At 37.4% G+C, this 26,900-nt stretch overlaps 3 protein-coding genes across 3 annotated transcripts; 2 read left to right on the forward strand and 1 right to left on the reverse strand.

Moving 5' to 3' along the window:
* Nucleotides 1-6,764: 6,764 nt before the first annotated feature.
* On the reverse strand, nucleotides 6,765-7,289 carry LOC147924903 (uncharacterized). The gene is made up of 2 exons (XM_087497005.1): nucleotides 7,278-7,289; nucleotides 6,765-7,172 (listed from the first exon to the last, which is right to left on the reverse strand). The coding sequence occupies exons 1-2, from the start codon at nucleotides 7,287-7,289 to the stop codon at nucleotides 6,765-6,767; spliced, it is 420 nt and encodes a 139-aa protein (XP_087353131.1).
* Nucleotides 7,290-10,646: 3,357 nt separating this feature from the next.
* Nucleotides 10,647-23,375, forward strand: LOC104758748 (GDSL esterase/lipase 3). The gene is made up of 5 exons (XM_010481676.3): nucleotides 10,647-11,009; nucleotides 21,920-22,047; nucleotides 22,379-22,609; nucleotides 22,677-22,932; nucleotides 23,029-23,375. Exons 1-5 carry the CDS (start codon nucleotides 10,742-10,744, stop codon nucleotides 23,271-23,273), a joined length of 1,128 nt encoding a protein of 375 aa, XP_010479978.2. The 5' UTR covers nucleotides 10,647-10,741; the 3' UTR covers nucleotides 23,274-23,375.
* On the forward strand, nucleotides 11,003-14,994 carry LOC147924904 (uncharacterized). Its single transcript, XM_087494100.1, has 4 exons — nucleotides 11,003-11,300; nucleotides 11,378-11,432; nucleotides 11,563-14,440; nucleotides 14,527-14,994. The coding sequence occupies exons 3-4, from the start codon at nucleotides 11,563-11,565 to the stop codon at nucleotides 14,607-14,609; spliced, it is 2,961 nt and encodes a 986-aa protein (XP_087350226.1). The 5' UTR covers nucleotides 11,003-11,300; nucleotides 11,378-11,432; the 3' UTR covers nucleotides 14,610-14,994.
* Nucleotides 23,376-26,900: the final 3,525 nt, after the last annotated feature.

The raw sequence follows: 26,900 nt of genomic DNA on the forward strand, positions 1-26,900 counted from the left end.
AAATAGAGGGCGGCGTTGAAATTAAAAGAATTGTGTTGTTTTTATCACATTTACATCAACCGATCCGATAATACTGTATAGTGTACATTTGACTAGATGACATTTTTCACTTTTTTTTAACCTTAAAGGTGATAAATTTGGGATATATTGTTTTCTCTCAGACACAAATATCAAGAATCCCTCACGCGAATCCTGCTCCGACGCCGGTAAAGCTCCGGCTTGCTGGCGTCGGGTCCTCCGTTCTCTTTCTGCTTCCGTTTACCTGTCCTATTTCTTTTTAAGCTTGTATTGGTGCATATCTCAATCAATCAATTGCGCTCAGTTTCACCCCTAAATCTTCTCTCCCCTATTGAAAACTACTCTTATCCGCTTCTCTCCCAGAATCAGACGGCAAGGGATCTCTCTGCTACCCCTCAGTCCGACCCAACCCCTCTACCCAAATCCCCTGATGCGGCTAGTAGATCTGACGCCTCTCTCAATGTACAGATCCGAACAAATCCTTGCTTTGCCTGAATCCCTATGCCCGGTGTGTAAGACGACGACTCTCGGCGGTGTCGCCTTTCGGCTAAGAACCTCATGTCCGCGAGAAGCTGAGAAAACGAGGCTACTTTTTCTACTCCTCAATCCCTCTCCCACCGTGAAGTCTCGGGACTCCAGAGTTCTGCTGTCCACGCCCCTCCCGGTGTCCAGTGGATCCAGTCGGAAAGCTACTTGTCAGCACGCCGCCTTTCTCTCGCCAACCCCTGCTCATCCGGTGGTTTCCTAGGGTTTCTGTTAATGGACCTGGATCCATTGATAGGCCCAGTAACCTTATCTCGGCCCACTACAAAAGCCAACGATCCTTGTATCCATCTTTTAAGGTCCAGGTCTGTATTTTCTCTTTCCACGCGAACGTTTGTCCTTGTGATGCATCCGTTCAATCATCTTAATTGCCTGTTGCCGGATTCTTGTTGGTCGTTGCTTGCTGCGTATGTGAAGTTGCTGTTCCATTGTCGACAATGCTTGTTTAGTGTTAGATTTTATCTACCTAGACCTGTTATTGAGAACCTTAAGTCAAGTTCTGTTTCTGTAGTATCAATAATCTCTGCTAGATCAAGTCGAGTTTCCCTCGATAGCAGTATGTTGGTGTCTTCTGAACTGCTTTATAAATCGGTTTGTCGAGGTCAGCTAAGTAGCCTTGTCCGGATGCCTGCCCTGTATAACCTTAGCTCTGAATCGGATCCGATAGTTGGCTTGAACCCCTGGCTTAAACCCTTCAACCCCCTGTACCACCTACCACCAGTAGATCGATTGCTTGGGTCTGTAGAAACTTTCCAGGACCAAACTGTCTACAAGTTTTGTGTGGAACTCATTTACCTCCATTATCATGAGAGGGATGACCCACCTGCTTTGTTACAGTTTGATACCCTCTCCCTGCGATCCCCGTGTATAGCTTCATCTACAACAATGAGGTGTGTTCTTCAAAGCTTAAAGTATCTCATGCATTTGAATCCTCTCATGTTGGCGACAAAACTCTTTGAACCCTTGTACCACCTACTGCCATTAGATCAAAAGCTTGGGTCTGTTTCCACTTTCCAGGTCCAAACTGATAACAAGCTTTGTGTGGAACTCATTTACCTCCATTGCCATGAGAGGGATGAGCCACCTGCTTTGTTATGGTTTGACATCCTCTGCCTGCGATCCCCGAATACAGCTTCATCTACATCCTTGAGGTCTGCTCTTCAAAGCTTAAACCATTACGTGCTCTTGACCACTCTCAAGTTGGCGATAACACCCTCAACCGTTTCCTCCATGGAACACCCTTTTAAAAGCTCATCGGTATCATCCGCTAGAGCCGCTCATGACCACCAGTTGGTCGAGGATCTCGTGAAGCCTGACTTCAAGAACGAATCCGCTCTGGTTTCAATAGACTTCTCAAAACTTTTTCAATGTGAAAATCCTTTTGTTAAGCTCATGGGGCCCTTATCTTTATCTTTTTATATCTGTCTGGGTTTATGCTGTAAGAACACAATCCTTTATGGGTTTTAATTTGAATGAAAATTTATGGTTGTCCAAAAAAAAAAAAAAGATGATAAATTTGGGAACACAGTTAAACAACTTCAAAAATGTTGAAAAGAGTTTGAGGTCTGAATTAGGAGATGCAGTGACCAAGAGGGTTTTCTCAAGAGCAGTTTATCTGTTTCATATCGGAGGCAACGACTACTTTTACCCTTTCTCTGCAAACTCCTCAACTTTCCAATCAAATTCTAAAGAAAAATTCGTCGATTTTGTTATCGGTAACACGATATCTGTGATCGAGGTAAAAGTAAAATCAAAAACTAGTTAAAATTATTAACTTTTGATCTAAAAGTGATAAATATTTGTAGGAATTGTATAAAATGGGAGGAAGGAAGTTTGGATTTTTGAACATGGGACCATACGACTGTGCACCAAATTCATTGATAAGAGACCGGATAAAGATAGGATCTTGTTTTAAACCTGCCGCTGAGCCTATCGATATGCACAACAAGAAATTTCCGGATGTTTTAAGAAGGCTACAAAGTGAATTATCCGGATTTAGATACGCTCTCCACGACTATCACACTTCTCTTTCCGAAAGAATCAAGAATCCCACATATGTAAAAGAACGATCTATATAATATCTTAACCAACATTTTTGTGTTTCTGTTTGTTAATTTTGAAGGGTTTAAGGAAGGGAAGAAGGCATGTTGTGGGAGTGGACCATTGAGAGGAATCAATACGTGTGGAAACCGAATGGGACCGTCACAAAGTTACGAGCTATGCGAAAACGTTACCGATTATTTGTTCTTTGATTCCTCTCATTTGACTGAAAAGGCTCATCGACAAATCGCAGAGCTGATTTGGAGCGGACAGCCAAATGTCACTGGACCTTATAATCTCAAAGCTTTATTTGAACTTCAGCTTACATAAAAATCGCCTACATGTGTATATGAAATTAATTAAGCAGGTCGCCATATATTTGTCTTGTCCAATCATATTAGTCATTAAGTACTAAAACTGATGATTTTTTTTTTTTTTTGGCGAGAGGTCATAGCCCCACATATATAGGTATACATGTTAGTTTTTTTTCTTCTTGATGATGAAATATTGGGCTACACGATAAGGCCACAAGAAACAATGTGCTAGCATCCAGAACCATTTGCGTTTACCTTTTCTTGCACCGGAAGATTCGTCACCGGCGCGAGCAATCTAATGATCTACGATGAATCGATGATGATTAAATTACGGTTTATTGCCATTTCGAATACTAATACAAACACTTGAATTTTTAAACTATATAAGCCCGACAAAATATGTTACTAATAAGTCTATAATCGACGGACCTATAGTATATACTATTATCTTTGATGCGATCCAAATCTATATTTACTTTTATTTTGTCGACTTGGATTTATTTATTATCAACATGTCACGGAGCCTCTAGAGGAGTCAAGATCGGTGTGCACTGCAGTCAATAAAGGTTTTCAATTACGTCTGTCTGTTTCCAGTTCCATCTTGGGAGAAGCACTTTGAGAATTGCCCTATTTAAATAGGCACCTTTGAGCCATTTAATATTGTGCTCTAAAATTTAGCCACTTTGGACCACTTTTATTCAAATAGAAGAAGATAACTTAAATTATGGCTTTGCAAAAAAAAAAAAAAGAACTTAAATTATGGCCAGATGACTGGATGAGATTGGCTCGGTCTTATTTTTACTTTTATAAACTTGTGTCGCTTAATGAGATTGACTTAAAGTGTCGCTTGTGAATAAAATGTTTATGATCCACAAAATCAGATCATACTGCATACTCTGTTTATTTACTGTAAAAGCTATTATATCTCCCAACTGGTAAAAAGATAGCTATCATATTCGTTATATATATTCAGAAGATTATATTAATTATATTAGTTTCCAAAATCTTGGACCTATCAATATTTGCTAAATCAATATCCGATGTTTATGGAATATTTTTGTTAAGTTTGTTCTAGCAGTTAATGATGATTTGATTTAATTTTTATTGTTAACATGTTAGTAAATGTTAATTTTATACGATTAATCTATAGTAACTACTTAATTTTATGAGTTACCAAAACTTTAGGACAAAACAATTTCTTTTGAAATTAATGTGTCATATTTATAGAAGATTTTATACGATTAATCTATAATAACTACTTAATTTTATAAGTTACCAAAACTTTAGGACAAAACAATTTCTTTTGAAATTAATATGTCATATTTATAGAAGATTTTGTTAAGATTTTTTGCGGCAATTAATGATAATTTTATACATATAAAAAGAGCTTTTGATGAAGACCAAGAAGCATTATAGTGGAAATTGTACAATGGATATCCCGAAAACATTTGTGACTATTTTCTTTGTAGTCATAATGACAATTTCGTTTTCTAACAACAACATTTTGGCAGAAACTGGTTAGCTACTATTGTTCGATTGTCTTTGATCATTTGTAGAGTTGTCTTTGATCATCTGAAGAGAATTGTTCAAATCATGTTATTATTTTTTGGCTATAAAAAGATGAAGTATTTTATTCGAATATCTTACATATATGTAACTTGGGTTGTCTAATTGCAGTGATCCAGCCATCTGCTCATTGCATTGAGTCATGTGGGCAGTATTATGGAAATACGAAATGTTACATGGACTGTAGAAGACACCATTATGATGGAGGACAATGTGATTCTACTATTAAAGGTCAACCAGTACCACAATGTTGCTGCTACAAGTATACAAAATGATACTCCTCATAATTGGCGATTTGAGTACTGTATTAGTATTATTTTTCTCTTTATCATATTTTAAAAAGATGAATTTTGTTTTATTTATCTCTTCAACTTCTCATTAATGAATTTAATAATAAAATAAAAATATATTCTTGTCAAAATTGTAAACAGAATTTTGCACAGTTAAAACTTAATTTGATAAATTAGAAATTATAATCTATATAAGATCTCCGAAAGCAGTAACAAATTTGTTTTTTTGGGACTTGAGCAATATCAAAATAGTTAAGGAAGTCGTGCAGAGTCAGATATTCTAGGTGACGAGGTGTCAGAATGGCTAGTGGTAGTGGGCATGGTCTGTAGATTTGTCTCCGGAAGGATGGTCTGTAGATTTGTTTCCCAATCCATACATCTAGGTAATCATATGGAATACATCTAATCATGCTGCTACTTTGTGGTCGGTGAGATTAAGTGATATGACCTTTTTGGTCGCTAGGGAAGACTAGTACGTACACATGCAGAAGCATGTACGTGTAAGGATTAGAAATTGTAGAAGAATGATCTTTGCACGTGTAACTCATCTTATTGCCCGTACTCCTTAAGCCATAACATGAAAGTTGTTTAAGATAAAATGCTTTAAATTTTCGTTCCGGTGCCACTGAGAAACAAGCTCAGAAATGAGACTGCTGTTTAAACTATCGTTTTACGATTCTCATAAATTTCCAAATAACTTGTTGAATGTCAGAATCTCATAACAAAAACAAAAGAGACATGTTTGAGATGGAAAGAGGAAGATCATTGTAAAGGGAACTAAAGTGCAGAAGATATGGCTTGAAGAAAGAGAGGATTCACATCTTCACCAGAGAACACCTCCGACTCCAACTTCTCCATGTAAGGCCATAGTTAGATTCAGTCTAAATTTCTTAAAACAACATCCAACTCTTAGTATTATTTTTTTACCTCGCTCGCATATTGCCTTGTAAACGCTGTGAGATAGCCAAGTGTTGATATGGACCAGTGTTCTCTCTCACCGATGCATGGTTACCGTTGATCCCACCATATCTACAACCAAGTAACGGTAACAATCAGTTTACTTATGGAGTTAGTTTTGCTTCCGCCGGTGCCGGAGCTTTAGTCGGAACCTTTCCCGGAATGGTAATCATCAGTTATTAGTTATAACTTTCAAATTTGTATAATTTTTACTAGTTGAACTGATGCTAATTATTTTTGACACTTTATTTCATTTTTTTCACCACTAAAAGGTGATAGATTTGAAAACACAATTAAACAACTTCAAGAAAGTTGAAAAATCGTTGAGGTCTATCGACAAATCGCAGAGCTGATTTGGAGCGGACCGACCAATGTCACTGAACCATATAATCTCAAAGCACTATTTGAACTTAATTAAGCTCAATTACCCGTTGCATCTTTCTTTTCATGTTATTTATATGTGTTTAAATTTTATTTTCTAGTGCTTTTCTTTGGGTGTCCTATTATATAACCAATCCATGTTTTAATATTTGTTTACAATTTCATACCGTTGAATAAAATGTACATAATTTTTTACCGCTATAAAAAAACGTCTATTTTCTGGCCTCTCAAATTTTACAAACCCTTCGAAATTTGACTCCCGCCCTTGTGAAGGAAACGTCTCTTTGGTTTACTTTTTCAAATATTTTTACATTTTTTTTTCTGTTATTCGAAGGGTTTGTAAAACAAATTGGGATGTTATACTGGCTCATATTAATATTGTCAAAGCGAAGATCTTTCAAAGCCCATTAATGTTTTCAAAAGTTTTTTTTTTTCTTCAACCAAACATTTAATTAAATTAAAAAAAAAACTCCAAGATTGGTTGCCCAAACATGAGAAAAAGAATTTATAAAAGAAATTTCAGAAATTAAAAATCTCAAAGACGAGCAAGACAGTCTGCTCTCACGTTGGACGTACGAGGGATCCTGATAAGAGTGAAGGAGGGGAAGGAGGGTCTGAGCGAGGAAAAATCGTCTAGCAGATTCGAAAAAGCGGGCTAATCATCAGGCATCTGAATCATCGCGACTAACTCTGCACAATCCGTCTCAAAAACTTGACAGCCGACACCAACCGCTAGAAGAGACTCCATAGCCCAAATCAGAGCTTGTAGCTCTGCGTTCAAGGGGGTAGGACTACGTCTAAGACTACGTGCTCCCAGAAGGAGTGTTTTGTCCTCCTCATTACAATAACACCAACCCAGACCTTCCAAAGGATCCGAGCCTTTCCAGGATCCATCAACCTGATACCGAGGTAGGGGTTCCCTGTCTTCCAGAATTGATGAGCAATCTAAATATCTATCAGAAAAGGATTTGGCTTCCTCCCATAATAATTTATCATTAACCGCTTGATTTATAACGTCAATAGGTTCTGCCTCAATTCCCTGAAAAACTTTTTTATTCCTGTCCTTCCATATTGACCATAAAATCTATGGTAGACGGAACGCTATATCTGCAATCCCAGAATGAGAACGCTATATCTTCTGTATTCTCTAAGTTTGTTTTTTCCTCACATCTTTGTACATCCCCTATATATTAATATAGAAACATTCTCAAGAAAATGTTGATGTGTCATCGTTAAAGAACTCGAGACACCAATGAATTTATTGCTCTCATTTTTATGGATATTTACATATAACTACCATTGAATGATTAAGGAATATTCCTTTTTTATTAATTTAAAAAATCAAACATCTAACAAAATATTTCAATTTTCAAATATATATGAATCATTCTTATAACATATCCCCTATATATTAATAGAGAAGCATTAGAGAAGCATTCTCAAGAAAATGTTGATGTGTCATCGTTAAAGAGCTCGAGACACCAATAAATTTATTGCTCTCATTTTTATGGATATTTACATATAATTACTATTGAATGATTAAGGAATATTCTTTTTTCTTAATTTAAAAATCAAACATCTAACAAAATATTTCAATTTTCAAATATATATAAATCATTCTTATAACATATTTAATTATTAAAATATATAATTATTAGATTTAAAATATTTTCAAAACCCAAAATTATTCACCTATTAAAAATCTGATTACTATCCACATATTTAAAAATTCAAAAATTAAGTTATCACGGTAATCATTATGATAAGGGATTGACTAATTAAATATCATTGATATAATATTTCACGGGTGAAACATATTCGAAATAAATGTGTTTTTTGAACTTGACATAAAACTTGGTCTCAAATTCTAGCAAACTAGCAACTAATTAACGATTCTGTTTTAGTGCGAATATATGACGAACACATGATTATTGATTTGTAGCTTTACTAAATAGAAGTAGGAGCTATAAGCATATAAGACTGTCTATCTAGGATTTAAGACATCCAATAGAGATTAGTCACTTCATTATTTAAACAAAATAAGAAAAACTTAGTTATATATTTTGCTTTTACACAAACTAATTTTAAATCTGAAAAAATAATTTTATTCATAACTCTAATTTTATTTATATAAATTTATCACACACATTGTACGGATTGTTACCTAGTGTATCATTATTCATTCATCATAAAGCTTCGTGGTTAAAATTTTCTTACAAAAGTAGTAGCAAACTAGCAACTAATTAACGATTCTGTTTTAGTGCGAATATATGACGAACACATGATTATTGATTTGTAGCTTTACTAAATAGAAGTAGGAGCTATAAGCATATAAGACTGTCTATCTCGGATTTAAGACATCCAATAGAGATTAGTCACTTCATTATTTAACATATTTATAATTTACAAAACTTTCTATATTATTAACATCTAATAGGGATTAGCTACTTCATTATTTAACATTTTTATAATTTACAAAACATTTTATATTATTAACATCCAATAGGAATTAGCCACTTCACTATTTAACATTTTTCTAATTTACAGAATTTTGTATATTCAGATTTTTTAAATGACTAATCGGCATGAGACATCTTAATATTTAACATTTTTGAAATTATTAAAAATTTATATATTAATATATTTATAAATAAGTATATGTACAATGTCACATATCGGTTAGAAAATTTTTAGACACTAGCTGAGAACTATTATATATAATACTAATATCCTTCCAACTACGAATGAGCAGGAAGCTTGATTTATCAAACGTTCAAATTTAAATTTTTATTTAGGTTACTCCGTTTTTTATTTGAGCAAATTAGTAACCTTATAATTAGTATAGACTATAGCAAATTAAAACTTCTAAAAAGTTTTATGATATTATAATATTTTAAAAGGTTTTAAAAAGTTTAAAAATATTAAAAATATCGAAACTTTAGATGTAGTTTAAAAATTTAAAATATTATAACTAACAAAAAAAATTAAAAGGTTCAAATATTATAAATATTAAAATGAATAGAATGTTTTAAAATATTATAAATACCTCAATAGAAAGTTTAAAATATTATAAATACTTAAACTTTATATCATTAATATTTAACTCTAAAAAATTAAAAATGTTATAAATATTAAAACTTCATCTAAAGTTTTTTAAAAATATTATATATATTTAATCTTTATTAAAATTTAAAGTTAAGTATTATTAAATATTATATATTCGATTTTCAAATATCTTAAAAATATTTTATTTATCTATGTTTGTGATTTTTATTTCTTATGAGCTGTAAAACATATTTTTGTGTATGATTTTATAGATGAGTTGATAATCTTTCAGTAATTTTTTTATTTTTGGGTATAAGGAATAAGGATTGACATCGCAAGACCTTGATTTGATGTTTGAATCAAGTTTTGGGGTTTAAAGAAGAAAGATTGACGATAAACACACATGTTTTATTAGCTATACATTTGTTCATATTACTTTATTTCCAAGTAATTTACAATTTTGTAGTATTAACGATTTGGTCTGAGAAGTTTCAATACGTGTGAATCTAAAACCAAGTAAGTATACCGTGAAAGTATCAATAATTAAGTGAATATGTGACTATGTTGGTTTTCATGAATTGCACAAATTTTATGAGAAAAAGACAATGATTTTGGTTGTGGATTTTGATTGGCTAACAAGTTGTGTGGTAGTTTAAAAATGAGGTTTTAAATGATTAATCAGCGGAAGAATGTGAAGAAGCTGACAAATAAGAAGAAGAAGCTGACAAATAATTATAAATTCATGATTCTTTTTATTAGATTTGAATTTTTAACACAACTGATTTTTTTTTTTTTTTAAATTGTGTATTTGCAATAATTTTTTTTGCCTTAAAAGTAATTTAAAATTTTTTATAAGTTAATATTTCATAATTGTTATCGTATAATTTTCACCAAAATATATTAAATAAACTCATGCGTAGCGTGGTTTCAAAATCTAGTATAGATACAAATTGATGAGTTTTTAACATCATTTTTCTTTTCTTTATTGTTACTCCCTCCGTTTCACAAAGAGTGTCATTTAGACATATTTCACACAAATTAAGAAAACATTAAAATATACAAATATGCCCTCATTTAATAAGTATTTAATGAGTTTATTTAGTTATAAATTAAGGGTAAAACTAGGAAATCTAATGTTAAATATGCATTGGAAATATAAAATAATGCATTGGAATTGTAGAGTGACACTCTTTGTGAAACAAAGAAAAATCTCCAGAATGACAATCTTTGTGAAACGGAGGGAATATATACTATCTTGTAGATAATATATTCAATAATTAGTTCGACCAAAAATATCAAAGTACTATTACTCGAACAAGAGCCCACGAACAAAAAATTATGACAAACTATTCAAGCTGTCTTTGTTAACTTCATACTTTTATGATTTTATCAACACAAGACATCATATCGATTATGATAATTCAAAGTCGTGCATCAGAAAATAACGCTTAGAAAAAACAAAACAAAAACAAAATGACATGACCATACGAATACTGTTGAGATAAAAATGATTTGAAGTTATATATAGTCAACAAGAGCTAGCTAGTGTTAAAAAAATCATAAACGTTAAGTCGTTAACCATTAAACATGAAAAACTCTCGATTAGTTTCGATCATCTTCTTCCTCTACGCAACAATCTCGTCGATCGGCTCAATCAACTGCAGAGACAATAATAATCTGGTAACAAATCAAGCTGCTTTGTTCGTGTTTGGAGATTCCCTTTTCGATGCCGGAAACAACAACTACATCGATACTGTCTCAAGTTTCCGGTCTAACATATGGCCGTACGGTCAAACCACTTTCAAACATCCCACCGGAAGAATCTCTGACGGGCGTTTGATTCCAGATTTCATCGGTAACAAGACCATAAAAACTACTCTGTTTCGTCACCTAATTTTATTTAGGGATTTTTATCAATTATGCCACTTTCATTCAAAAATTTCTGGTAAATGCCATTTTTTTTTTCTCTTCAAAAATGCTATTTTTGTGGGGTAAGGAGAGGACAAAAAGACCATCATGCCCTCGCGTTAAATCTCGTAAAATTGAGGAAAAGTTGTGGCGGGGGAATTCAAATTCGGCGTCATTAATGAGGAAAAGACCTGCATTAATTGCTTGATGGACAAAAGATTTACGAGATTATATTGTGGTAAAAGGAGTTTTCTGTAGTTAATGCTGCCTTTCTCTTTCCAAAACTAAGTTTTCCACTTGCCTAATCTCAAACAGATCTGAAGAAAAGGGTAGGTGAAAGAAGGTGGAATTGGCTGTCGGGAAAGTGGAGGTATGTAACCTTCTTGCATTTATTATAGTCGGTTATCCTAAAATGGTGTTCTTGCATTAAATCTGGCCAACTGCACATTAACCTGCATTGATTGTGTTAAAACATGATTCTCTTTCCATTAATGATGCAGATGTACGAGAGAGTGTGTCTCCTGCTGGGTGAGTGGACATGTTCAGACGTTGGTGTGTGGAGGTTTTCTGTCCGTCATGGACAAATGGCAAGATATTTGTCTATTGAGAAAGATACAACGTTTGCGGGGATGAAAGCCAAGATTGCAGAGGTTTTGAGTGTCGAAGAAGAGGAAAGCAACATTGAGTTAAGCTTTTGGCACCCAGGAGACACAATTGTCTTTACACAAGGTAAGATGCCTCCAGTTTCAGTAGACAGTGATGTTGAGTTTCAACAGTTTAAAGTGAAGAATGAAGAGTGTGGTGGACTGTATTTGTATGTTTCCCTGAAGAAGAACGCGACCGACGAGGGAGGACATAATATTTTGTCCACCGGTCCGAAGACAAACACGACTGGACTGTTGGTAGAACCAGATGGACAAGGGTATATGGCATCTGGGGGAGATCTTGTTTTGTCTATCGACTGTGGACATAATGGAGATGCTACTGGGTTGTCTACCCCAGTCTTTGATAACAGTGTATGTCCATCTCGCGGAGAAGTCCCCGATGAATTGTTGTTAGAATGTCTGAGAAATTATGAAGATAGCCATCGTGCGGAGTTGGGGCACAAGGAATCAGAAGCAGGTGATAAGCATGGAAAGAGAAAAGTCGTGGCAGGCGACAAAGGATACGAAGCGGAAAGTGGTCCATCGGGTACCTTCGAAGAATTGCCATGTATCGAAGACTCGGAAGACTATGATTTTGACGAGTGGTCAGAACGGATTAACAAAGAATATCCGCCAGAATGGGATCCTTACAAGGGTAGGGTGGAGAGGACAATGGATCCCATTGGTTTTAGGTTAGGAATAGAGCTGGATGAGGAGTTGCCGAACGAGGGCGTTGAACGTGATGATGTGATTCATACTACCGGGATGGAAATAGTCCCACACAATCCAGCGGTGATAGATGACGGACCACCAGTGCATTTTGAGGACATTTTACGTGGTGTTACGACAGGGATGGATGATGCACCACCAGTGCGTGACAATGCTGTAGGGCAGCCTTCTGAATTTATCGGCAGTGGCTTGGAGGAGATGGACTCTGGGTTGGGCGTTAGTGAACGGAGGATCATGGAGATGGACTATTTACGGAGTAATAGAGCAATAATAAGGGAAGACGATCCTCATCTACTGAATGATGCTCCTCCAGTGCATGACAATATGAGAGGAGCCCCAGAGGAAGAAAGGAATATGGATCTTAAAATGGCGAGCGACGGTCTTTATGTGGGGCGAATATTTGCAAACAAAAAGGAGATGCATAAAATGTTGTCCCTATATGCGATGACAAGGCTGTTTAGTTTCCGGATAAGTAAGTCTGATCCAGGCAGAGTTATAGCGAATTGCGTAGACAAGAACTGTGGCTGGAGAGTGTATGCAACAACCCATGCCAATTCGTCTAACTTGGAAATAAAGACATTGACATTGAAGCACAGTTGTGATGTCGGGGCAAGGTCGAGATATGGAGAGAAAGCAACTGCTAAAATATTGGCAGATTTGCTAAAGGCCAAATTCGCAAATGGCAAGAAAGGACCAAGAGCATGCGAGCTCCCTGATATTGTTTTTTCTGAATTACACGTGACAATTTCGTATACGAAGGCTTGGAATGCGAAAGAGCTGGCCATGGAGCAAGCCAGAGGGAATGAAGAAGACAATTATCGGTTTCTATCGACATACTTGCACCTACTGAAGTCAACGAACCCAGGGACGTTGACTGCAATGCACAATACGGTGGACAAAAAAGGGAACGCATTGTTCAAGTACCTGTTTTTTGCTTTCGGTGCTTGCGTAGCTGGTTATCAATATTTGAGGAAAGTGGTTGTAATTGATGGCACTGCAATGAAAGGGAAGTATAAAGGTTGCTTGGTTGCAGCGAGTGGACAAGATGGTAATATGCAAATTTTCCCCTTGGCATTTGGAGTTGTTGATGGGGAAAATGAAGGAGGATGGGTTTGGTTCTTTGAAAATCTGAAAAAATTTGTACCAGATGAAGAAGGCTTAGTCTTTGTCTCTGACAGACATGCATCAATATATGCAGGCCTACGGAGAGTGTATCCTTTGGCGCAGCATGGGGCATGTTCTGTTCATTTATTTAGAAATGTGAAGCACAACTTTCATTGTGAAGGTTTAGCTACAGTTGTTTCTAAAGCTGCAAGGGCATATACAGTTGGCGATTTCCGTTACTGGTGGAGAGAAATAGAGAATCGTAGACCTGCGTGTGCTACGTATCTCACAGAAATTGGACTACCACACTGGACACTTTCTCACTTCCCCGGAGATCGTTACAATATAATGAGTAGCAACATTTTTGAGTCGCTGAATGCAGCAATGCAAACTGCTGTTGATTACCCGATTGTGTCGATGGTGGAGTTCATACGAGCTATGTTGATGAGGTGGTTTTATTGTAGGAGGACAAAGGCAAATAAAACCAAAACACGATGCACCCCGGAAATAGAAGAAATACTGATTGATCACCTGGAAAAAGCGGTCGACTGCCGGGTGCTATCAGCCAGCGAGTGGATTTACCAAGTCAATGATGGAAGCGGCCTTGCTTTCACGGTGGACTTGCAGAATAAAACTTGCACTTGTCGTGTCTTTGATGTATTAAAGGTGCCTTGTTGTCACGCTTTAGCTGCGAGAGGAGTGCTGCAAATTGATATTTACAGCCTCATTGGGGAATTCTACTTTGTTGAGCCGTGGAGGAAAAAATATTCACAAATAATTATGCCGGTACCAAAAGAAAGGGATAGTGATATTCCAGAGGCTGTAACTGAAGAGGCTGTTGATCCACCTCGAACAAAACGCAGTGGTGGGAGGCCGAAGAAGAAAAGGATACCGTCACAAGGTGAAAAACAGTTTCTGATGAGTGATAACTTTGTCTGTGTTTTTTTTTTTTAAGTGATCTAATGACATAATTTTTTATGTAAAAAGAGGAAAAAGAGGAAGACACAAAGCAAGTGTGGAAGATGTTTTGGAGTGGGACCAACAGGAAAACCTGCTCGCAGTTGATTTGAAGGAGCGGTTCCAAAGTCGGGATGTTTTTTGTAGATGGTATCTCGTGTTTGTGTTTGGGATGGGTATTACCTTTTAGAGACTGAAACATTGTTGATTGTTGAGTTCAACAGAGGCTAATCAACTATTTTGCAGGTGGGCTTCTATGAATGTAAGCTGGCATTACTCCTTTTTGTTTGTTATCCTTTATCGGTTGTATTATGTCTACTTTTAGCCTCGGTAGACAAGTCGAACTATTAATTGCTATTCCATTTGTAATGTCATTATTATGTCTATCGTTAGTAATGTATTTTGGTTTTATATCTTCCATCGGAATTGTAATGTAATGTCTATTGACTTTGTAATATCACTATCGGGTTTATTATGTCTATCGGTACTGTAATGTCATTATTATGTCCATCGTTAGTAATATCTTTAATAAGGGTCTGTTTCTTATCCTGTATCGGTTGTATTATGTTTGTTATCCTTTATCGGTTGTATTATGTCTACTTGTAGCCTCGGTAGACAAGTCGGACTATTAATTGCTATTCAATTTGTAATGTCATTATTATGTCTATCGTTAGTTATGTCTTTTGGTTTTATATCTTCCATCGGAATTGTATTGTAATGTCTATTGACTTTGTAATGTCTATCGGTTTATTATGTCTATCGGTACCACAGATATAAGAGCTAAACACCTACATAAGTTGCAACCAGATTTCAGATAGACAATTAAAAATTCGCATACATGTCCCTCCAGTACTAAAACCGCAAAGCAATACAATATTGCGAGTAAAACAAAAGGATAGACATAGTCGGGGGAGACAACAAAAGACATAGTTTCATGTCCACCGCATTGGATTGACATTTCGCCAGAGATACTCAGTTTCCAAATTTGTTTATGGAAAACCAAACTGCGAGGGAAAGGACAAGGAAAGAAATGAAAGTGTAGAAGACAAAAGCATATGTTGGCCGGTTGCGTTTCGGGTGTGTGGTAGGAGGTGGGAATCGCTGAACATGAGACCTGAAGTCCGTTAACCCAGCACTTAACTCTGCGACCATCTCCTGGAGAATGTCGATCTGTTCGGCATTAGCCTTGACACGAGTCAGGACCGAGCGAGGGTCACATCTTTCACCCTCATCTGTGTAAGTTATGAACCGCAGCATACGGTCATCTGTCTCCGAGAACCTTGCCTTGATGTCGTGTATCTCCTCCATAATGGCTTTGTCCCACCACTTGCTGTAATGATGTCCACCAGTCTTGCGAGAAGAAGAAGTTGGATTAGGGTTCATAAAGTGGCAATGGACAAAATAAAGAGTGACAGATGGAGATCTCAAGTATAATATTCTAAAAAGTTAAAAACTTACACCACTCCTTTTGCATTCATAGACAATACGTCCAATGCCTGGTTCCTCGGTTCTAGTTCCCGTTTTAAGATGACTACCACAAATGCACTTCTTAGGTATGCCATAGGTAGGATCTCCGTAACGTCGAGACCGAATAGATGAAGCAGATGAAGGAGATGGCGGAGACCGAGTAGCCGAGGGTTGAAACTGAAACCCATTAGATGACTCGGAAGAAGATGAAGGTTGAGAATAACTATACTGATGACCCATTTTTTTCTAATCAATTTTGGTGAGTTTGAAGACAAGAAGGCGAAAGAATTCGTAGAAGGGTCATGGTGGTATAGAAGGGAGATGTTCCCCTTTTAATGACAATTATTAAGGGTATAATGGACAAAATAATATTAGTTTGACTTTTAAATATTAAAAAGGGACTGTCAGATGTTTAACTGTGAACACGCAACAAACACTTCAGTGATGTGCCGCAACTGTAGAAAGCATAGAGAAGAGATAAAGTAGGTATCACCCCCACGTGAACATAAAGAAAGAGAGACGCCTACATTGGGTTTCCACCCACTTGTTCACATAAATATCCGGGTCCTAATTAAAATAAGTTACAAAAGGACAAGGAAGTACGAATAATACAAAAGGTAGGGAAAGGTAATAGATATTGTCATTAGGAAAGGAAACAAAAGATTTGTTGCCTTATAAGGAGACAACAAACTCCTGGTAGACATCTACAGCGTAAGACATCCGAAATTGGTCCACCAGTTCTTCGGTAAGGGATTCCGGATCCGGCAGTATTCCTTGGGCATGGAGCTCGATGAACTTACAGGTGAGAGGACCACAGTCGCCGGTCCTTTCATTCTGGTAAACATTCTCCAACCTCGACATACTAAAGACGTGTGGCAGAGGGATGTCCGTCGTCTCGTGGTCGACCAAAGTCTTGACAATGACTGGGAGCAAATCCATGAAAGGCTTCATAAGGCCAGGGACCTTCTTCGGACCATTGTTGACAATTAACGGATCAAGGACATAGACATGGGACTTTTTCAGGTTAATAGCTACTGCGACCCAGTGGCGTTTCCCCCAATTCATAGGTACGTAGACTGTATCAACGTCGGTGTACCATGCCAGTCTGTCCGATCGGTTAGGGACATCCCCTCTGACATAGTTTTTAATAATGCTGTTCCAGGCGAAGGTATCCTTATGTTTGCAATTCTGGTAACGCCTTAAGTCAGTGGTTAACATGCTGGAGAACCATGTGTCAAGGACAGCTACTCTGGACTCCCGAAACTTATCCCCGTAACGCCTCCAGATAAGGCTGAGCATTGCTTCCATGTGCTGCAATAATCATTTATTTCTCCATTACTAATATAAATATAAATGATGCCAAACTCTTTGAAAGGTCGGAAGTAACTTACAGGTGTATCCACCCAGTGTTTTGGCGTGTATAACTCTTTGAAGAAACTGCGCTTGACCTTGATACCATCAATATTGTACTCTCTGCAAAATATGATCATGTCCATATTTAGAATTTGTCCAATATAGACATATGGGAAAGGTAGACAAAAAAAGAACGAGGGTGGACAATACTTTTTGGCGTATGCTTTTAGCTGAGCGAGAAACTTCCGCTGTACTGATGGTCTGACGGGTTTAAGAGACAGGAAAACATCCTCATCTGAGCTTGATTCTGATGCTTGCTGTCCCCTCGGGGTAGTAGAGCACTGTCCATAACGCCTAGGAACTGTCCTACTTCTTTTCGGCGGGAGTGGAGTAAGATATTGGTCGGCAATTGGGTTACGACGTTTCCTACTAGCTTTGGTGGGTACCTGTAAAATTCCATTGCCATCAGGAAGGAAGCAAGGTAGATAATGATACACATTAATAATTTAATGTCCATCAATCATACCTCAACAACAGATACATTGGTTTCATTAGGACACACATGTAAAGCCTGTCCATCTCCATCTGCATCTTCATCTGCATGTCCATCTGTATCTCCACTGGCATCTCCATCTGCATCTCCATCTACATGTCCATCAGCTGCATTAATGTCCTCCTGCTGAGAGACAATCTCTTCCTCAGCTTCAGAATGGTCACCGCGGGACATGTATGTTTCCTCGTCCCCGGAAGAGTCAATCGTACCATGCTCCTTAAAATCCGGTGGACATAAGTACATGAGTGGACAAGTTTTGTTTAACAGCAATATTTGTCCATTTAATATTTACCTGATTCACTATGTCGATGTGTGGTGGCTCATGTGTATCACCGGGTTGGTTAGAAAGAACCTGGTTCTCAGGCTGATCATCAGGTGTCCAATCAGGTGTCCAGTCAGAGTCCTGTCGAAAACAAGGAAGTTACGCAACATTTATAAACTCGTCCATCAGGTCAAAGAAAGAACAAGAGAAAAACTACCTCATGTTGATCCGGAACTAGTGATTCCGTTGCGTTGTCCTCTTCATCAGCTGATGCAGCTTCCTCCTGATGAGTAGATAATTGTACTGGATTTAGGCTGTACATATGTTAAATAAGAAAAATAATGCATTTGTTATTATGTTAAACCTCATCCGTAGAGGAGTTGCCCAGATCAACATTATCTTGGATGTGAGCGTCTTCATTTCTACCATCATTTCCCTCCTAATTAACGATGGCAGATCATGTTAACACAAGTTAGGCATGGAGAGTAAAAAGCGGTAAGGACATATAGTTACTAGATGTACTATATCCCTATTTGCTAACCTCTGCGTCTTCGTTCTCCTTGTTGATATTTGTGTTAATGTTTTGGATGTCCATCCCGTAACTATCCCATCTTGAGTGGGTGAACTTGTCCACCGAGTTTGGATCATTGGTAGGTGGTGAGCTACAGAAAACCCCTTTTCTCCGCAAAGTGCAGAGTATATCATCATAAATCTCGACCTTTAAGAGACTTTTCTCAACAGCCAACATCTGCTGAATTTTGGATAAATGTTCATTGTTTCTCCGGTCAACCTCAAGTAGAAGTTCATTTGCAGTGTAAGAATGAAGAGGAACATTTTCTTCTCCCACAGACGCACTCGGTTTCCGTTTGCCTTTGTTTTGTCTTGTGGTATTCGGAATAGTAGACTTAGTTGACGCTTTGGAAGGTAGTTGCACCGGCTGGCTAGGTCCATCGTGTACTATACCCATAAGTGGGAGAGTCGCCAGTCCTCCGTGCCAGACATCCAGCTTAAAATCGTGGCCGTCCTTGATTTTTTGGCAAATGTAATCAACTCGCTGATCTTCCACCTCGTCATTCCAAGAAATTGCCATTCTGTCTACTGCGTCGTTTGAGTGCATAATCCATTCGACGTCAAGCTGTTTATGAAAACGTAAAAATGAGATGACATAAGAGAACATAAATAGAGTATCTAACTATTTACGCTGTGTGGATAAAATACAGTAGAACTTACAGTTGTTGCCATTTCTGTTTTGAGGATGTTAGAATTGTGGAATGACCTCAGCTTTGTAAGATGTTGAACAGAGCGGTCCGTAAAATTGAGCTCATCATCAGCGTCAGGAAGATAAGTCTCCAACATGGGGATAGCATTTAAGATCAACAACTGGAAAGAAAGGGTGAAGCCATGTGTGGCAGTATGGGACCGCATCAGCTTTTTGCGTAAGACATCAGGAGTGCGGTTGAATTTGCCAACCATAACCGTCTCTATCGTCCGTTCAAAGGATTTCCTTCCCCATGGGTAGTTGACAAAGGCCTGCAAGTCTTTCAGCATCTCTGCTACTTCCTTTGATGCTCTAACCTTTGAGGAGTCGCAAACAAGTATACCTTCTACTATAACAATGAGTGCAAGTCGTATCCTACGTTGGCCGTCCCTCATCATCAGCAACAGGAAGATAAGTCTCCAACATGGGGATAGCATTTAAGATCAACAACTGGAAAGAAAGGGTGAAGCCATGTGTGGCAGTATGGGACCGCATCAGCTTTTTGCGTAAGACATCAGGAGTGCGGTTGAATTTGCCAACCATAACCGTCTCTATCGTCCGTTCAAAGGATTTCCTTCCCCATGGGTAGTTGACAAAGGCCTGCAAGTCTTTCAGCATCTCTGCTACTTCCTTTGATGCTCTAACCTTTGAGGAGTCGCAAACAAGTATACCTTCTACTATAACAATGAGTGCAAGTCGTATCCTACGTTGGCCGTCCATTCTTTTTTCTTGCGGCAGCAACTTATCCCGCTTCAACATGCTAACAATGTCACGGATTGAGTACGAGTCTTTTGGACCAACCAGAGTATACCAGTAAGGCTGACAGCCTTCGTCTGGTGTTTGCAACTTTTTCGTCTCTAACTCAGAAGGGTAAGGTGTACATTTCAGGCCTGTGAGGAGACCAAACTCACGGAGGGAAAATCGAATAGGTTGTCCGCCAAAAACAAACCACATCTCGTGTAGCTTGCGGGTTACAAGGGACCGACAGAGAATCTGGTGGACAAGTTTACCAGACAGTGAGCTCTTGCGGACCGGTAGTTGAAACAGATGTCCAAAGGGAGATGCTTTCAACCATTGAAACTCCGGAGTTCCCTGAAAAACTTCAACAATGTCCAGCAGATACTCTGGCTTTGAGTATGAATTGATGCGACCTGTAGCAGGATAGCGATTAGTCGCAAATAACCTAGGAGGGAGTAAGGAGGCGTCAATATCTTGAGTAGCTTCCGCAGGCAAGGGATTACTATTGTCCCCGAACACTTCACCCATCCTGCTAAGCGAGGTAGACACAAAAATGTTCATCAAACATTTGGTGGACAGTTAACGGTAGACATCAAGATAAAAAATTGGAATGGTCCATCTTAGAGTGGACATCTACCTTGTCTGTCTGGTCTGGTCCACCATTGGCCCGTCAGTGTCACCACAAGGTACAAACTGCTCCATCGTAGGCATAACAGACCCAGTTCCATCGTAGGCATCAGACCTGCATTCGAGGCATAATAACGACCAACGTAAGTAAATTTGGTGGACAGTTTACGGTAGACAAAAGGTTAGAAGATTGGAGATGGTCCATCTTATAGTGGACATCTACCTTGTCTGTCTGGTCTGGTCCACCGTTTGCACATCAGTGGCGACACAAGGTACAAACTGCGCCTCCGAAGGCATAACAGACCCAGTTCCATCGTGGTCATCAGACCTGCATTGGAGGCATAATAACGACCAACGTAAGTAAATTTGGTGGACAGTTTACGGTAGACAAAAGGTTAGAAGATTGGAGATGGTCCATCTTATAGTGGATCTACAATTAGGTCTATCAACAATTTGGTCTATCGTCCGAAATAGGTCTATCAACAATTAGGTCTATCAACAATTTTAACGAAATAGGCGGCTATGAGAATTCGAACCAATAAACACAAACAAACCTGGAAGAGGCGGTATCGGCCATTGTCTCTACCTCGCTTAAATTCACGGAATCTGGTCCACGCAGACTAAAACGAGAAAGACGAGAACTTAGGTTTTCCGATCTTCTTTAAAAGTAAAATAATAAACGCAAAAGTTATCTCAAGTACCAAGGGTCGGGTTCGGAAGGATGTTCCTCTGTCTCGCCGACTTCGGTGGCTGGAGGCGGCAGCGGCGGAGGATTCGGCCGTAGGAGTGACTGTATTAAGTTCATCATGACACTGGGTGTTCGCCGAGAAAGAGGAGACGAAGAAGAAAGAGAATTCTGAGAAGAGAAGAGAAGACGATGTTCTTTCGAAGAGAAGACGAAGGGGTGGGTGTAGTTTCCGAAGTGATTAAAATATAGTTTTGTTTAATTAAAATTGTTTTCTTTATTTTTTAACGATAGATCAATCGGAGGGTAAATTCGTCTTTCTGTAGCGACCGTGTGGCAGGCGGGAGAAGGAAAAATCGGAAGTGGCATTGAGGAGAAAGTTGGTCACTGTTCATGGCATTTTCCATAAATTTCTCTTTTATTTACTGAGAGTTATTATTTTATAAAATAGTAAATATTAACTGATCGTTAGTGTCGCAGCTGAGAAAGCATGGTTACCGTTGATCCCGCCAAATCTACAACCAAGCAACGGTAACAATCAATTTATTTATGGAGTAACTTTTGCTTCAGCTGGCGCCGGAGCTTTGGTCGGAACCTTACCTGGAATGGTAAATATCCTCAACTTTATTAATGTTTTATTTAAATTTCTTGTGCGACTTAAACAAAAAAAAAAACAAATCACTGAAATTTTAATTCTTCCAACCTTAGTTTGCTTTATAGATTTTAATGAATTTTCATTATGGCTAAATAGATATTAAATAACTTTATAATTTGTGAAAGGTAGACTTTTTAGAAAGTTACTTTGAATTGAAGTAGAGGGCGGCGTTGAAATTAAAAGAATTGTGTTGTTTTTATTACATTTACATCAACCGATCCGATAATACTGTATAGTGTACATTTGACTAGATGTCATTTTCACTTTTTTTTTTAACCTTAAAGGTGATAAATTTGGGAACACAGTTAAACAGCTTCAAAAATGTTGAAAAGAGTTTGAGGTCTGAATTAGGAGATGCAGTGGCCAAGAGGGTTTTCTCAAGAGCAGTTTATCTTTTTCATATCGGAGGCAACAACTACTTTTACTCTTTCTCTGCAAACTCCTCAACTTTCCAATCAAATTCTAAAGAGAAATTCGTCGATTTTATTATCGGTAACACAACATCTGTGATCGAGGTAAAACTAAAATCAAAAACTAGTTAAAATTATTAACTTTTGGTCTAAAAGTGATAAATATTTGTAGGAATTGTATAAAATGGGAGGAAGGAAGTTTGGATTTTTGAACATGGGACCATACGACTGTGCACCAAATTCATTGATAAGAGACCGGACAAAGATAGGATCTTGTTTTAAACCTGCCGCTGAGCTTATCGATATGCACAACAAGAAGTTTCCGGATGTTTTAAGAAGGCTACAAAGTGAATTATCCGGATTTAGATACGCTCTCCACGACTATCACACTTCTCTTTCCGAAAGAATCAAGAATCCCTCGAAATACGGTAACTAAACTTAGTAATTACATATATTTATGTAAGAGAACGATCTATATAATATTTTAACCAACATGTTTGTGTTTCTGTTTGTTAATTTTGAAGGATTTAAGGAAGGGAAGAAGGCATGTTGTGGGAGTGGACCACTGAGAATCAATACGTGTGGAAACCGAATGGGACCGTCACAAAGTTACGAGCTATGCGAAAACGTTACCGATTATTTGTTCTTTGATTCCTCTCATTTGACTGAAAAGGCTCATCGACAAATCGCAGAGCTGATTTGGAGCGGACAGCCAAATGTCACTGGACCTTATAATCTCAAAGCTTTATTTGAACTTCAGCTTACATAAAAATCGCCTACATGTGTATATGAAATTAATTAAGCAGGTCGCCACATATTTGTCTTGTCCAATCATATTAGTCATGAAGTACTAAAACTGATGATTTTTTTTTTTTTTTTTTTGGCGAGAGGTCATAGCCCCACATATATAGGTATACATGTTAGTATTTTTTCTTCTTGATGATGAAAATATTGAGTTACAGGATTAGGCCACAAGAAACAATGTGCTAGCGCATCCAGAACCATTTGCGTTTACCTTTTCTTGCACCGGAAGATTCGTCACCGGCGCGAGCAATTTACGATGAATCGATGATGATTAAATTACGGTTTATTGCCATTTCGAATACTAATACAAACACTAGAATTTTTAAACTATATAAGCCCGACAAAATATGTTACTAATAAGTCTATAATCGACGGACCTATAATACTATTATCTTTGATGCGATCCAAATCTATCTTTACTTTTATTTTGTCGACTTGGATTTATTTTATCAACAGGTCACGTAGACTCGTAAGGAGTCAAGATCGGTGTGCACTGCAGTCAATAAAGGTTTTCAGTTACGTCTGTCTGTTTCCAGTTCCATCTTGGGAGAGGCACTTTGGATTAGGTTTTATTTAAATAGACACTTTTGAACCATTTAAACTGAAACTGTAAGCTGTTATGCAATAGTGCAAAGCTGTAAAAGAAAGTTGTACATAAAAACTATACAAAAAGTTGAAAGTAAAGCTTTTAATAAAGTTTTTGTGATTGGTAAAAATTGAAAACGATATCATTTGTAAAGTTTTGTTTTGGTTACTAATCAAACTCATTGTGCTCTAAAATTTAGCCACTTTGGACCACTTTTATTCAAATAGAAGATGATAACTTAAATTATGGCTTTGCACAAAAAAAAAACTTAAATTATGGCCAGATGACTGGATGAGATTGGCTCGGTCTTATTTTTATTTTTATGTTCGTGTCGCTTGTGAATAAAATATTTATGATCCACAAAATCAGATCATACTGCATACTCTGTTTATTTACTGTAAAAGCTATTATATCTCCCAACTTGTAAAATACTTGTTCCATTGACACATAAAAATCCTCCCAGGCACAACTATCGAGGACACTCCCCCAACCTCACCTTCTGACGCCGGTGAAGCTGTTGCTCGCCGGCGTCGGGACCAAACCATTTCCTTTCCTACTCAGCTCTTCTCTGGCCCCTTTTGTTTGTTTTACTTCAAGTTTTTTCTTCAATTTTTCCCCTTTTTAAAACTTTATATAACCCTAATAAAAATCTCTCCCGATCCAAACCATGACCATCGAATGCTCCCGCCGTGCTACCACTCACCGGAGAGTCTCTCTTCGCAAATCTCGGGAAGCCAGTCGACCCATCCCTCTCTACGGCAATCAATCGAGAATCTAGGGTTTTCCCCAGTAGACCTAGATCTCGTCGTCGAACTAAACCGAAGGCACCAGTTGTTCCCACCGCTCTGTCACTCACCGGAGATGCTTCCTTCTCTGTTTTTCCCGGGCAACTGTCACAGTCTCTGTTCATCTTTTCAATCGGTTCAAAATCTAGGATTTTCCCCAGTGGACCTAGACATTAATGACGACCTCTGCCGCGGCCACCAACAACCCCCGCCGAGCTCTCATTCACCAGAGAACATCCCTGCACCGCAGCCATCTCCGCTAAACTCGGGCGGCCGACAGAACCAACTCCCATGGTGCTTCTCTCTTGGTATCCTAGAGTTTTCCCTAGTGGATTTAGGGTCCAATATAAGCCCATTAGCCCAAAAATGGTATGCACTAATATGCTCTTCTCGAGAAGGGGAAAGTAAAAAGTCGAGACTCTCTGTATCACCCCTCATGTCGTACCAGTGTCAAGCTATGTCTGCGTGCCCTCTACTCAATGGTCGAAGACTCCATCGGAGAAAGGTAATCACATTGCTGCTCTGGCTGTTCATGAATTGTGATCGGAACCTGGCTTTAGTTGATTCTAAGGGATCGAATTTAGTTTTTAAAAGCATTCTCGTGTATGGTCTTTGCTCCTTGACTGTCTCTAGCAAAAGTGGTATGTTGTATCTTGAACGCCTTATGTTCATTAACGGCTACCAATCAAGCTGGTCATCTGATGATTTACAGCATCGTACCCCAACCTCCTCCCTCACATGGATTCAAGCTGCATCTCCTGATTTTCCTCAGAATGATCCAAACCCTATGCTTTGGATGTTAAAGCAACCCCTATCTGACTACAACAACATAGTCACCCGATTCCTTGCTGTGCTGTTACTGCGGATACTCTTCGTCCCGGTGAACACCAACACATTGAATCATCTCTCAATGTCACAGTGTCTAATGACGACCATGACAACTAATCCGTCCTTTGAAGCTTTTGAGGATGGACTCTCGATTTCCATGATCTCTCATGTGCCTTTAGGCTCCCAAGCCTTTGGTCTCATAGCTCTCTTGGATCCAAAATCGATGAACTCTTATTTACTTATTTTTGGCATTGGGGATTGCCGTGTTATTGTAATGTCTCAAACTTTAGCAAGTTGCTCATTCTCTGTACTGATACTAGTGTTTCATATTGAATGAATGAAGACAATTGTTTGACAAAAAAAAAAAATCTCCCAACTTGTAAAGAGATAGCTATCATATTCGTTCTATATATAACTAAAATCAGCTTATTATTTTTAATTCAATTTCACAACAAAACATATCGTCATACACTGTTGATAAAAAAAATTCGTTGTATATCTACAATCTACATATAATTTCTATTTATTAAACATATTAGATAATCTCCAAATAGGTTAATTAGAGTGAACCGATAGGTTAATGAACACTCGAATCATTCCAATACGTGGTAAAAGTTGCAAAGATCAATCTTTTATTAAAAAGGAAAGCTCACTAGAGAAAACTGCAAAAAAAAAAAAAGAAAAAAAAAAGATGAAAGGTAGACTTTAATACATCAAGATTCCGATTTTAATACGGTTATACTCTCTTGTAGAGTATAAGAAAAACTTTGTGAGCAAGCAAAGCTTCACAATTTAGTTATAATTGGATATAGGATTAGGAAAATATTGAATACTAATGAAGGTAGTGATGGAATCAGTTTAGAAAATCTATGAAAATAAGATAATTTGGAAACTACGATTAGATATGTAAAGAATATGGAATATTTATGGAATATCCGTTGTTTATGGAATATTTTTGTTAAGTTTGATATAGCAATTAATGATGATTTGATTTAATTTTTATTGTTAACATATTAGTAAATGTTAATTTTATACGATTAATCTATAATAACTACTTAATTTTATAAGTTACCAAAACTATAGGACAAAACAATTTCTTTTGATATTAATATGTCATATTTATAGAAGATTTTGTTAAAAAATTTTGCGGCAATTAATGATAATTTTATACATATAAAAAGAGCTTTTGATGAAGACCAAGAGCATTATAGTGGAAATTGTACAATGGATATCCCGAAAACATTTGTGACTATTTTCTTTGTAGTCATAATGACAATTTCGTTTTCTAACAACAACATTTTGGCAGAAACTGGTTAGCTACTATTGTTCGATTGTCTTTGATCATTTGTAGAGTTGTCTTTGATCATCTGAAGAGAATTGTTCAAATCATGTT

The sequence above is a fragment of the Camelina sativa genome, chromosome 17 (assembly GCF_030686135.1).
Source record: "Camelina sativa cultivar CO46 ecotype springtype chromosome 17, ASM3068613v1".
NCBI lineage: Eukaryota > Viridiplantae > Streptophyta > Magnoliopsida > Brassicales > Brassicaceae > Camelina > Camelina sativa.

Excerpts from the sequence above, each read along its gene's own strand:
- LOC147924904 (XM_087494100.1), top strand. The coding sequence starts at position 11,563 with ATGTACGAGAGAGTGTGTCTCCTGCTGGGTGAGTGGACATGTTCAGAC. Across the intron at positions 14,441-14,526 it reads GAAAAGGATACCGTCACAAG|AGGAAAAAGAGGAAGACACA; the intron begins GTGAAAAACAGT and ends TTATGTAAAAAG.
- LOC104758748 (XM_010481676.3), top strand. The coding sequence starts at position 10,742 with ATGAAAAACTCTCGATTAGTTTCGATCATCTTCTTCCTCTACGCAACA. Across the intron at positions 11,010-21,919 it reads TTTGATTCCAGATTTCATCG|CTGAGAAAGCATGGTTACCG; the intron begins GTAACAAGACCA and ends TTAGTGTCGCAG. Across the intron at positions 22,933-23,028 it reads CAAGAATCCCTCGAAATACG|GATTTAAGGAAGGGAAGAAG; the intron begins GTAACTAAACTT and ends TTAATTTTGAAG.